Consider the following 13,661-nt stretch of genomic DNA (forward strand, 5'->3'; position numbering starts at 1 on the left):
GATGATAAGATGCTTATTGTACTAGATGAAGATGCCAAGGGTATTTTGGGTAAAAGTTGTAAATACAGCTAATTATTTTCTAAATAAAGCTTATACTAGAGTTCTGGACAACAAAAACCCCTTATGAACTGTGGTTTGATCATAAACCAAGTGTTTCACATCTGAAAACCTTTGGCTGTACCTGTTATGCTAAAGTATCAGATGTTTAGAAGACTAAGTTTGATCTTAAATTTGTGGCAGTAGTCTTGGTTGGTTATAATGAAGTCTCAAAAGGCTACAGGTTATATGATCTTGAGTTAAAAAAGGTGTTTGTGAGTAGGGATGTGATGTTTGATGAAGGTCAAAGTTGGAATTGGCCTAATACCTTGCGGATTAGTTTGATTTCACTACTGTATATGATAATGTGGTAAAGCATAATGATTTGGATGATGACTCTGACTTGGAGGATGAAAGTAAAGTTGTCAAAGGCATTAGGAGTTTAGTAGATATACATAGTTGATGCAATGTAACCTTAGTTGAACTTGCAAATTTCAAAGAAGCTCATTTAGAAGGTCATTGGAAGTCAGCTATGGATAATGAAATGAAGATAATCAGCAAGAATAAGACTGGGATCTTGTTGCAAGCCTGTTGACAAGAATATTATTAGAGTTAAGTGGATTTACAGAACCAAACTCAATCTTGATGGCTCTGTAAATAAGTATAAAGCTCGATTGATGGTTAAAGGTTATGCTCAACTCTATGGGGTTGATTATGTGGAGACTTTTACTCCAGTTGCCAAACATGACACAATAAGAATGCTTATTGCTTTGTCATTAAGGGAGGGATGGAGAATTTATCATCTTGATGTCAAGTCAGCTTTTCTTAATTGCATTCTAATTGAAGATATATACATTGAGTAGCTTGAGGGATATGTTCAGAAGGGTTCAGACAAGAAAGTGTGCAAACTTGTCAAGGCTATGTATGGCCTAAAACAGGCTCCAAGAGCCTAATATACCAGAATTGATGACTATTTCAAGAACCAAGGGTTCTAGAGGAGCATAAATGAAGCCACCTTGTATGTGAAGTATGAAAATTGTACTGTGGTACTTATAGCAGCATTATATGTGGATGATTTATTGATTACTAGTCTATAAGGTAAATATTGTTGGTGCAAATGGGGTTTAGATGAAATTTAAGAATAGGCAAAAGTGGCTTCAAGGTGAGCCTTTCAATAGACGTTATCTTTAAGATTTATTTTGCCCTAACTATTCGGTATGCAAATGAAAATAATGTGAATAGCCTTAGATACAATGAAGTCAACGTCTAACTTCATATTGCACTTTACGAGAGTAAACTGCTAGATACACCCGAGGGTTTGCAAAGTTGTTCGGTCTTAGAGCTTGCTTCTGCAGCAAGTAGATTATAAGGAATTTAGACGCTTTTGTAGTTGATGAAACTTAAGTGTTTATGTTAATAGAACACAACACTTTTCTTGCTCTTAATTTTTCTACTCTTGTTTTGTTTTTGATTTGATATATCAAAATGGTTAGCAACAAGCATTTTATATAGGCTTGCAAATGTCTCTTCTTCAAGGACAGAACTCTTTCATTAAGGCATCATTTTGTCTAAAAAATATATTTACATTTTGCCAAACACAACTTTTGGATAAAAGTATTATTTCAATAATCATTTTATGAAAGGATAACTATTCATTCCATAAAATATAAACTTTAAGTTATAATTTGAAACAATAACTTTTTATATTTAAACTTTTGAGCTATGATATTTTTTCAATTTGTCTCATAAATTTTGGATGTCATTTTACCAAGATACATAACCATTCACATGAAAACCTACCTATAATCCAATAGTCACTCTATGTCACTTTATGTGACATAACCTTTGAGCTAAGATAGTTTTTCATTATGTGACATAACCTTTAATTTTGAAAATACACCAACAAATATTTGTCTGAGTTTAAATCTTAGATGAAGAAAGAGTTTGAAATGACTGATTAAGGAGTGATTACCTATTTTCTTGGCATGGAAGTGGTGCCAGCAACTGATAAAGTCATTATGCATCAAGGTAAATATGCCAAGGATCTGCTAAGAAGGTTCAATATGAGTATGTGCATGGTAGTGAATACCCCATTGTGCATTGGTGCCCAGTTCAGTACAGATGATGGTGCTGGTAAGGCAACTGGGCAATTATGTAAAAGCATCCTTGGTTTTTTACTATACTTAGCAACCACAAGGGTTGATGTAATGTTTGCAACATGTTTGCTGTCAAGGTTCATGCAAAATCCTTCAGAAACACTTTGTAGCAGCTAAAACGGTCCTAAGGTATGTTAAAGGAACTGTGGATTATGGACTGGTGTACATGAAGCAGGAGAGCAGTTAGCTGATAGGTTTTTTAGATAGTGATTGGGCTAGTTGTTTGGATGATTCTAAAAGCACAAGAGGTTTTTGTTTTTTCTTTTGAAAGTGCTGTTGCCTGGAGTTCCAAAATCTAGCAAGTTGTAGCTTAGTCAATAGCTAAGGTAGAGTACATTTCTTTGTGCAGCTGCTACCAACCATGCTCTATGGTTGAGGAAGCTACTGGATGAGCTGGGTTTCAAGTAAGACAAGAAAACTCTGATTAATGTTGACAACTTATCAGTAATTGCAACTGGATAAGTTGAGCTTTCAAAACGTGTCGTGTTATTCTTTTGTTTTTTTAAGTTTGTTGTATCCAAACGATGTTGCTAATGTTGTTTGGCTTAGTTTACTTGAGTCTTATACGCATCTTATGGTGTTGTTTTAGTCTACTTTTCATTTTCTATTTCAAGGCTTAACAGTCATGGTTTGTCTGTTTCATTTTACCGTTGAGCTATTTATTGGTCAGTATGAAATTTATTATTTGATCAGGTTCGTTAGGAAACGTTTGAATTGTCATAATATAAATATGAGAAATGAAAACTTTGTTTTTGGGCCAAATATCTTATTCTACTGCTTCGAATGTCTCTTTGCTTCATCTTCTTCTCTGTTTTATTAAGCTACTGCTTCCATTAATTTACCTGGAAAACTCAGCTTCTATTTTCTTCAGTTTAAAAGCGGTAACCAGCCCCTTGACTTGGTCAAATAACGTATGCCAGGCTTATGCGACAAACTCTTTACCATCAAGCAACTCGCCAGAGAATCAGCTAACTGCTATCATTATACTCTATTGAAAAAACAGCTGAAAATTGTTAAAATTATATATGGCAAACGACGTGGTTCTATTGGAAGCGAAAGCAGTCGAGTTTGAGTCAAGGGAAGAAGATTTGAGCAACAAAAGCCCATTGCTTCTGAAGATAAACCCTGTTCATAAGGAAATCCTTGTTTTGATCCTAAGGGTAGACCCATTTGCCAATCATTCCTCATTATTTACTACATTGATGAAGTTTAGAATATAATGACAAATCTCATTTGCTGCCTTGGGATCAGTATGAGAGAGCGTTCCGGGATGATTATATGGAAAAAAAAGGTCACTTAAACTTATTTCATGTTTTGTATATAGATAGATAGTTAAGATTTTTATTTTTTTGTTCAAAAAAACATTAACCAAACCTGACTTAGTTTAGTCTTTCTTTCATCCTTAATGACAAAACAAGGGGTGTTAATTGCAGATTTACGCTGTTGGGGATGTTGTGGGCGCCAAAAGGTGAAACCAATTAGGAGGCAGCAAAGAAAAATATCTCATTGAGAGGAGAGCTTCAAAACATTGGAAGCAGAGCTTGGAGGCAAAACCTTGAACCCTGTGCATATAGTTCTTAGTCCTTTCTACAGCATTTTTTCCATGCATTCGAGACACCTGGGAATCTTAACATTATGGAATGGAAGAGTGCCCAAAGGCGGTGGACTGGGGAAAGACACTTATGCAGAAAGATCGAGAGCGTGTGTCTAAGTCTCTTAAAGTAACCCAATCACGGTTTCTGAAGCAGTTGTATAAATCAAAAGGAGATTTGCATCGGGACACCTTGGATTTTGGTTCTTGTTATCGATAAATAGTTGACCAACTCCGCCTGAGTGACAACCTCGAGAGGTGGACGGTAGCCGACTAGCCATAATGTTGTAGTCATGCAGAACTAGCTAGTGCATTTTAATGCATGCTAAACAAGTTTGGGAAATTGTCAAATCCATTTATATGGGCCGCTTTGCTTCGTGGATTAGATGACATTTTACAGGCAAAGACAATTTCTTGATATTACTTATTTATGGCTAGAGAAATCAAGCCTTTGCACATGAAAGAAACAATGCATGCATGTATGTGTATGTAAATAATTATCTTTATCCTTTAGGGGAAGAAGTACATTAATTAAAAACATACAATAAAAAAATAAAGAAATATATATATATATCAGTTGACAATCATGTTTCTTCGTCAAATTGCGACCTAGGACATAAACAAACCAAATTTTCTACCTACAGCAACGGCTGGCAGCTGGCTTATTTGTCTGCAGTTATGCTATTGGAGGCAGCAAAGTAGCTGTGTTCAGTCATCATAGTGTGTCAGTGGCTGGCCAAGCTTTCCTGCCATGATGCCGCCTTGGGCTAGCATGTTGCTACATGCTATGCCTCCACATGCATGTCAACTTGTCATATATTTAGGCGGATTATAAATCTAGGTTAAAATAATGAAAAGTTTTTATATTTTTTCTAAATTTTCTGCCAACTCCTTATCCTTTCTATGGTATGAATCAATTAAATTTTGAAGTATTAGTTTATTTAATTGAAGTCTTATTTATATGAAAACTACTTAAATCCCTTAATTAAACAAAAGAGTACTTCAAGAGTTTAGGGTACAATAGAAGAGTAGAGACTTAGTTAGTCATAAATTATAATACAAACTCAGTCCAAGATCCATCCTATGTTTGCCTTTTTCTCTCTAATGAATTACATGTGGGTAGAGAAATTAACCCATTGCACTTTGATAATATTTTTTCTATTTTGGGATACATATAGAAAGATACAAGAGAGAGTTAGAGATTCAACTTTAGACCTCTAAGGTAACAACCAATTCACACTTGATAAAAATGAATTTGTGATACTTTAAAATTAAAATATTGTATGATGCATTTATTAATATTATTGCTTATTTAATCATTTACATAACATCTATCCATTCTTCAATTTAAATTTATAACGAAATAAAATATATTAAATATTAGTAACCTTAAGTGAAAAAAGAAATGAACAATTAATATTTGAAATAGACAAAGGGGATTAGATTAATAAACTTAACTTCTTAAATATTACTACTATCTTCTTAAATTTCATCTTTTCAACATTATGATTAATGAAAAATTTTGAATTAAAGGATTATTTTTTTATAAAATTAAATTTCATTGAACCATTTCAATTAAAGATTCTTTATAAGTTAATAGGACTATTAATTTTCTTATTTTACTTACATAAAAAAATCTTATTTAACTTAGTATTAAAATTATTAGCTAGAGTACTTAATGGGCTAAAACTTGGTTGGTGTCCCAAGATCCAGCTCCATGAAGCCCACTCATAAGGTTTTGTTTTTACTCTTTTAAAAATTTAGGGTTGGACGAGTCGGGTGGATGGATTCCTTTCCTTTTATACGTTTAAATATCAGTGAAAGGTGAAGTCACAGGCTTCGGAATTTCCAGCTTGACAGCTCTTCTCTATAAAAACATCAAACCCACCAAAACCCTAACACTTTTTTAATCTCTTCTCTGTTTGAAAATCGATGGCACGAAAGCGTTCAAACCCCATTGAAGATCCACCCACTGCTTCTTCATCTGAAGAAGAAAAAGAGGAGGAGACTTCCTCTGAGGAAGAAGAAGGGTCTTCATCTGAAGAAGAGGAGGAAGAGCCAAAAACCCAAACTACCTCACAAAACCAGAAAACTCAACCTCCTAAAAAGCCTGATATTGCCACCGCTGCAACCCCTGGTGATGAATCTGATGACTCTGACACGGATTCCGAGTCTGAATCCGACACCGACAGCCAAACTCCCAAGCCTATTGCAACAAAACCTATGGAAGAAGCTTCAAACACCAAAAAACCTAGATCCAAACCATTGGCTTCACCGATTAAAGCTTCTTCAACTAAGCGGCCCAGCGACTCAGAGCAAGAACCCAAGGATGTGAAACGGGCCAAGAAAAAAGCTGGGGAAGAAGTAACCGAGGTCGCTGTTGTTGAGGAGGTGAAGAAGACTGGAGAAGATGCAAAGAAACAGCTCTTCCAGCGGCTGTTTAGTGAAGATGATGAAATTGCTGTGTTAAAAGGTATGTTGGATTATTATGCTAAAAAGGGGGCTGATCCTTGTGCTGATATGAACGCATTTTATGATTTTGTGAAGAAATCAATTCATATTGATGTTACCAAAGCTCAGTTGATGGATAAAATTAGGAGGTTAAGAAAAAAATTTGAAAACAATGCTGTTAAAGGAAAGAAAGGCGAGGATAAGACTTTTTCTAAAGTCCATGAGCAGAAGGCCTTTGACTTGTCGAAGAAAATATGGGGTAAAGAAGGGATCAGTGGAAAAACTGAGTCTTCTGCTGTGAAGTCAAACGGGAAAACTAAGGGAAACACTAAAGCTTTGCCTGTAGTGAAACCAGAAATTTTTTCACCAGAGAAGAACGTGGAGCCAATGGATCTTGATAAGAAGTCTAAGAGTGTAGCTAGTTTCTTTGATAAGAGCATTGGTCTTGCTGGTATGGAAGAAAAAATTTTAAAGAACGGATTGGAGATAATTGGGGCAGAAAAGAGAGCAGCTTTGGAAGAGAAGTGGAGGAAATTGCAAATTGCAGAGTTGGAGCTGTTTTTACAACGTTCTGAGTTGATCAAGGAGGAGGCTAAGATGTTGTTGGAATTTTACAAGTCTGAAGACAAATAGGGTGCTGGTATAAGTAGTTAGTTTTTTGAGCATTTTAAAGAAATGTTATATCTGTGGTTATTGGGAGTTTGTTTTTGTTTTTGTTCAATTGAGACTTATGTGTAGCATTTAATTTTGGTTAACTTGGATTATATTAATCTCTTGCATAGAGAGTAACTGCTTATTATATCTGCGTAATAGCATGCTGTTAATTGCAATTTGCTATGTTTGGATTTGCTTAATGTTTGAATTATAGATCATCTTGGAGATTTTTCCCTCCGTATGAATTGCCTGGATGCCTTCTGTTTTGCTAATTTTTTATGTTGCTACCTTGTTCACAAGTTGTTAGTGTGAAAGGCAATTGGAGGAAATATCAGTGTTAATTAACTAGTCAGTATATAGCAAATGCAGAAATTTTGATTCATGATTGAATTGGAAGACCCTAGGAGCTTATCATCAAAAGCCTAGGTTCATTGTTTAAAACTTTCATTGAGCTCCTTAGTGTATAAAAATCTTTCCTCTCCTTAGGCTTATTGCACCCATATTTGGTTGAGGGATATTTTAGTGCTCTACTTGCGTTTGGACTCAATTAAAAGTAAAACTTGGAAAGTTTTGACTTTTGTGCCCTGCTCTTTTTATTTTATTTTCTTTTCTGTGGTGTGCATGTCTCATTCTGGTTTTATCTGATGTTATAGAGTTGGATTAAGGGATTAGAAATAATAGTGATTTTTCTGTTATACCGGTGATCCAGTGGGTGTCTGATGGTAAGTAATCTGCAGAAACTGTTTTTGTTGGCTATTTATCCATTTACTTAAGATGAAATTTGCGTTGTAGTTTTCCATAATCTATTTTCTTGGAAAGATCTACATTAGTTTGGAGTTCTTGTGTTTTGTCGTGGCTGTATTGCTTTTTAGCATGGTGGTTTCTGAAGCTTGACTATACATTACTATCTTTCTTGTTGGGGACAATGGTTTGTGCCACTTTTTTCATTTTTTTACCTCTGACGACTGTTTACCTACACTTGTTTCAGCTGATCCTTTCATGAAAGTGCCATTTTTTCTTTTTACTCCACTAGCTCTGTTCTGATTGAACGCTTGTGTTGTCAATGTATAATGCCATGCTTTTATAGCCACTACTCAGTCTGCACCCATAAGATTGAGCCTTTAGGTTTATACGAGTGATGGCAGTTAGTCAAAACATGGTCTAGTCTAGTCTAGTCTAGTCTTTGCATTCCTACAAGAAACCTTTGTTACAGTTGGCCTCATTGATCATCAATAGAGTTTAAAAAATGAATGTAACAATATAAAATTTTGCCTAGTTACATGAATGACTGATGATTGGTGCATTTGTTCTGGTTCCAAGTTTATTTCTATAGCAGTTTATACTTGTATCTGTGTACTGTCATGTACTCCAACATGACTATATAATCATGACATTCTAGTTATATACGTAAAATATTTCTTTCATTCATATATATATGTGTGTGTGTGTGTGTGTGTGTCACCCCGGCCGTGGTGGCACCCCCGCTGCTGCCACCGTCCCTTTGGTGGTGAAGAAAGAAATTTAGCGAGCAGAGGTAGATGGGTAGAGATGAAAAAAATGTGAAATCATAAGATAGTTATTTTTAAAATTGATTAAAGATATTTTTGTTTAATAACTTTTTTTAGTTTATTGTTACACACCTGGATTAGTCATTGCAAAGGGAGGGGTTTGCCAATGGTTATTCTGCTCTCTTTCATTCCGAAGAATGATCATTAGGATCATTTCCCCCCAATTATTAGTAACATTTTCCATTAAAATCATTAAATAAAAAAAGTAAAATAAAATCAATAAAACTTAATTCAAGATTTCATATTATAAACAAATACTAATCACCAAATTGAATAAAAACATATGGTAGTGCAATATTTTTATGGACCTGTTTGAAGGAAATAAATTATTACAATAGATGTCGAAACGCCAAATGGCAAAGAGGAATTGGCTTGGAAAGGATGAGGCAAGAACGGTCCATATCCCATATGGCTGCAATACAAAGAAAACAAAAATGAAATGCAATTGCACCTTGGGCCTCTCTTCCTGTCCTCCGTATTCTGAAAATAGGCTGATTAACTAAGAAAAAAAATTGTGAAAAATGGCATGTGCTTTTGCTTGTGGGGGATCAAGTTTGTTGTTACTGAGAAGCCACGCCACGCCCAAACAGTCATCCTTGCGTTATCCTTTGGTCGCCAAGGTAAGAGCAGAAAGCATGGCTATTGAGGTACTGGGAATCAAGGTGGAAAAGAACCCTCCAGAATCCAAACTTTCTCAGCTTGGCGTTCGCCAGTGGCCCAAGTATGTAAAACCTCAGTATATTTTTTTCTACTACTATTTTTTACTTATGGGTCTTTTTTATTTTGGGTGATTCACGCTCTCTCATCCGACGTTAAGTTAGATTGATACCTAGGCATGATGACCTGAAATCTAAAGATTGTAAACTTCATGACCCAAGCTCTCTGAGATTGAGAGAATATCTTAATTGTGTTTGGATTTTGCAGGTGGGGTTGTCCTCCTAGTAAATTTCCTTGGACATATGATGCCAAAGAGACATGTTATCTGTTAGACGGTAAAGTGAAGGTGTACCCTGATGGAGGCAAGGAGTTTGTGGAGATTGGTGCTGGTGACTTGGTTGAGTTCCCTAAAGGAATGAGTTGCACTTGGGAAGTTTCTGTGGCTGTTGACAAGCATTATAAATTTGAATGAGTATTTTAATCTAAGGTCTTTTACCTTCTTTTTTTCATTATTATTATTAAATAAATATAAAGGTCTGGACTATTGTAGACTACCTATCCTGTTAAGCTTGATTATGATCCGTAGTTCAGTACTTTGAGCTAGTTTATTTGGCTGAATTAATAATATTCTACTCTGTATCTGTGTATGTGCTCTTTGTAGTTCTGTCCTATAAACAAAATTTGAGATGTTTGGTTTTGGACTGTGTCTGAATTTGCACAAATGCTATGAAATTGCAGCTGTTTTACTTGGTCTGAGGTCTGAGGTCTGAATAGATAAATGAATTTGTTGCCAATGCACCCAAAGAGAATACATTCAGTGATTTATATGTTCTCTTCAACTTCTTTTAAGTATTAGAGTGAATGGTGTGAAAATTCAATTAAGATCTTGGGCATAATGTTATTACTCTTTAGTCTTAAGACATCTTGGCTTATTTACTAATTTTATGTAAAAATTAGAGATGTCTATCATGGTCACAAGTTGAGCTATTGCTGGTATTTAATTTCAACTGTCATTTGTATTTGTAGATTAGTTTTTGGCAATATGAAATATAAGGTTATCTAAATTTTTCTTCCTTACTATCAGTTTTCTCGCTTTTTTATCAAACTTCTACCTTGTTCATTTAGTTCTTTAGGGAAAAGTGATGGTATCATGTCAAAGGCATTCCAAGCTATGTCAATGAGATACAATGCACTACCTATGGCCTTTCTTTTCTCTGTGAGAAAAGGAATTTGTGTCAGCTTGCCCCTTTGCGAGCATGACAGCAGGATCAAAAATCTCTATGACACTGAATTATCCATTTTTGACTTCTGTAGTGTCTAATTAATTAGCTTTCCAAGGAAAATAGCTGCACATGAATCATGCTTGTTTGTATCTCAGAAAATGTGAGATCCGTTTCTTGATTGTTAGGCTTAGTTGAGCCGAGGAGATTGCCAATTCTCTGTATTTTTAGATACCCTGGAGCTTGAGCTAATGATTCCACAATGGTAGTATTATGGATTGTAAGTAAGGTGCAAATAGAGGGTTTTATCATTTTGCAATTGTATAAGGAGATTTGTATTCAACTATTTTGACATTATGACTACTGTAGTAGCTTTGAGCATTTTTTTAAAATTTTTATTAATTTTCTAATATTGTCTATGGCCAAACTGAAGAAGAATCATGACTTTAGAGTGAATAGAACTCTATTATATCGTCCTGGTCATTTGATTGGGATTTGGTAATTTCATTATGATAGAATGATGATAAAGCTGTAATATTGGATCACATTTGCAGTTAATCCCCCAGTTTTGCTAAGGGTTGCCATGGGGTGTGATAAAGGATGTGGATGATTAAAGAAACTTTGTTATGTAAATATGAAAATAAGATTATGACATAGGCCTTCGGTAATTTGAACCTTTCTTAGTTGAATTAGCTTTCCAGGGAATTACTCAGTTGGGGAAGAAGATTGTTCCATCTTGTAACTACGATTTTCATTCCAGGTATCAAACTGGGAGACCTGCCCTAGCCCAAATGATCAGGTCCAACCATCTTAATCGGGCGGGTCAATCTTCTTGGAAAGAATGGGCAGCCAAGTGTTAACCTTATTTTGAAAGGTTCAGAAGAAGGAAAAAAAGAACAACTTGTCCAACGATACAATCTACTAGAACAGAAAATAGAAAGCAATGAATATAAAAAAAAAAAATGAAAATTGAAGTGTATCAGATTGAGGCGTGGACCCTTGGTGACAACATGGACTGATATGTGGCTTGACTAGCAAAGTCTTGATGTAAATCAAAGTCCCAAAGCTCACTTCTTCAAAACTTGTTAGAGGATAAGGATGAACACAGTTAAGCGAGAGTTTGTGTGATCCGACGCAAGCTCTGCTAACACTAAAAGAAGCCCAAGAAAGCCCTGGAAATGTACCGAAGGAGAATTCTACAACATTCACTCATTGTCTCGTTTGCTTTATATAAGATAAGTAACATTCACTTATTTTGCCACAACACAGAAAACACAGCAAACAAAAAACAGTGGAAGATGATATAATACTATTGGATTTTTGGTCAAGCCCTTTTGCAATGAGGGTGAGAATTGCATTGGCAGAGAAGGGAATTGATTATGAATCAAGAGCAGAGGATCTAAGCAACAAAAGTTCTCTACTTTTGAAGATGAATCCTCTTCACAAGCAAATCCCTGTGTTGATCCACAAGGGGAGACCTGTTTGTGAATCCCTCATCATAGTTCAATACATCGATGAGGTTTGGAGAGACAGGTCTCCTCTGCTCCCTTCTCATCCTTATGACAGAGCCAATGCCAGTTTCTGGGCTGACTTTGTTGACAAAAAGGTTACAAGCTTAACTGCTGCTCCAACTATTAGTTTTTAGGTCTTCTATCTAATTTAAGTTCAAGCTTTGTTAGTTGAGCAATCCCATCTCATCCTTACCACTTGATCAGCTTTACCGAACTGACTAGAAGTTTATATTTTAATATGATAGTAGACCTTTCTTAACTATCTTATCATTAATAACTTATTAGGACAAAAACTTTTTTTCTTTTATTTCTTGTAACTAGTTTAGTTTAGAAGTTTTAACATTGAATATGCAATATATGCAGATATATCCGACGGGGAAGTTAGTTTGGGGAGCAACAGGCGAGGTCCAAGAAGCTGCAAAGAAAGGGCTAATTGGTTGCTTCCAGCTGCTGGAAGGAGAGCTTGGAGACAAGCCTTATTTCGGAGGTGAGAAGTTTGGGTTTACGGATGTATCACTGATTCCCTTCTACAGTTGGTTCTATGCACTGGAGACCTGTGGGAACTTGAGCATCATAACAGAGTGCCCAAAGCTGGTTGCATGGGCTAAAAGATGCATGGAAAGGGAGAGTGTGTCCAAATCTCTGCCTGACCAATGCAAAATGTATTGCTTCCTTATGGAGCTTAAGAAGAAATGTGAGGTCAAATGAGGTGGTTTACCCTTTTTCCTTTACAAGACCTTCAGGCCTTTATATGGCGGTCTATTGTTTTGTTGCATTTCAATAAACACTTGTTAAAATATATGAGAAAGGCTTATGTATTATACCAAAATATTCAAATAAACCATCTCCTTCTTGTATTAAAGGTGTCCAATCACATTAAGTGGTGATTGCAAGGATGATAAATGGAGAAGCAAAACGATCTTTCTTTTTTTATTTTACAAAGGGCAGTGCTAAAATGTGGGAAGGTTTAAACCTTAAACTGTAAATGCAGAAATAAATCCACAGAAACAAGAAGGAAGGAAAGCTTTATTGATGGTACACTAGTACTTCGTACTTGAGTTGAGACAAACTCGACACTGACTCATCTGCGGGGCAAAAAAGTTGGAGAGAAAAAAAATCTAAACAAGGCCAGAACAACACAATGCTGTACATAGCAACATAGTTGTTTCTCCTAATCTACAATTATTCAGGTTAATTAGCCTCTAGCCCGGGCCATTATTTCCTTAAAACAACCATTACTAAAAAAAGGAGGCTGTTTGGTTTGGCCATTAAATTGGCTTGGTGATGAGGAGTAATATTGACCACTCTAATTGCCTTGACAGCCGAATTGTAGGTCGGCCTGCTGGTCCTGTAACTTCATCATCCCTGAATTCTTTTTCTTCCTCAGCTATTGTAGCCAGCATTTTTCTCAATGGAGGCTTGGCAACTGATATAAGCTGAGGCGGGGCAACTTCGGTGGTGAACCTTCCAAGGTTCTGGAACTTAGCCATTGTTTCTTCCATCGAACAGGCAAAAATACCTACAAGTTAATTGGCTGAAGATTGATAAGATTGGAAGAGCAAGATAGAGAAAAAAAGCATGAAGAGGAAGCCTCGTAAAGGGTCATAAAAGATGAAGAGAAAGGATGGGAAAAGGAGATTGGTACACTGCTCCATATGCAATAGAGCCATTGAATTTATAGTAGGAGGGGTTGGGGTAAAGTTAAGAGAGTTGAGATAAGGGAAACGAAGCTTTCATTAGGTCGGTTGGCATGTGGTCGCATATGCCATTTTATAAAAACATTGACGCTCAATCACAATGGGATTTCTGTTTCAAGG

At 35.8% G+C, this 13,661-nt stretch overlaps 3 protein-coding genes across 3 annotated transcripts; all 3 read left to right on the plus strand.

Annotated features, from left to right (window-relative positions):
• LOC18594540 (mediator-associated protein 1) lies at nt 5,588-7,125 on the plus strand. Its single transcript, XM_007022129.2, has one exon. It carries the CDS (start codon nt 5,716-5,718, stop codon nt 6,865-6,867), a length of 1,152 nt encoding a protein of 383 aa, XP_007022191.1. The 5' UTR covers nt 5,588-5,715; the 3' UTR covers nt 6,868-7,125.
• LOC18594541 lies at nt 8,875-9,869 on the plus strand. Its single transcript, XM_018124773.1, has 2 exons — nt 8,875-9,177; nt 9,381-9,869. Exons 1-2 carry the CDS (start codon nt 8,978-8,980, stop codon nt 9,583-9,585), a joined length of 405 nt encoding a protein of 134 aa, XP_017980262.1. The 5' UTR covers nt 8,875-8,977; the 3' UTR covers nt 9,586-9,869.
• On the plus strand, nt 9,971-12,685 carry LOC18594542 (probable glutathione S-transferase parC). The gene is made up of 2 exons (XM_007022131.2): nt 9,971-11,939; nt 12,208-12,685. The coding sequence occupies exons 1-2, from the start codon at nt 11,673-11,675 to the stop codon at nt 12,550-12,552; spliced, it is 612 nt and encodes a 203-aa protein (XP_007022193.2). The 5' UTR covers nt 9,971-11,672; the 3' UTR covers nt 12,553-12,685.

This window comes from Theobroma cacao, chromosome 7, assembly GCF_000208745.1.
Source record: "Theobroma cacao cultivar B97-61/B2 chromosome 7, Criollo_cocoa_genome_V2, whole genome shotgun sequence".
In the NCBI taxonomy this organism is placed as follows: Eukaryota; Viridiplantae; Streptophyta; class Magnoliopsida; order Malvales; family Malvaceae; genus Theobroma; species Theobroma cacao.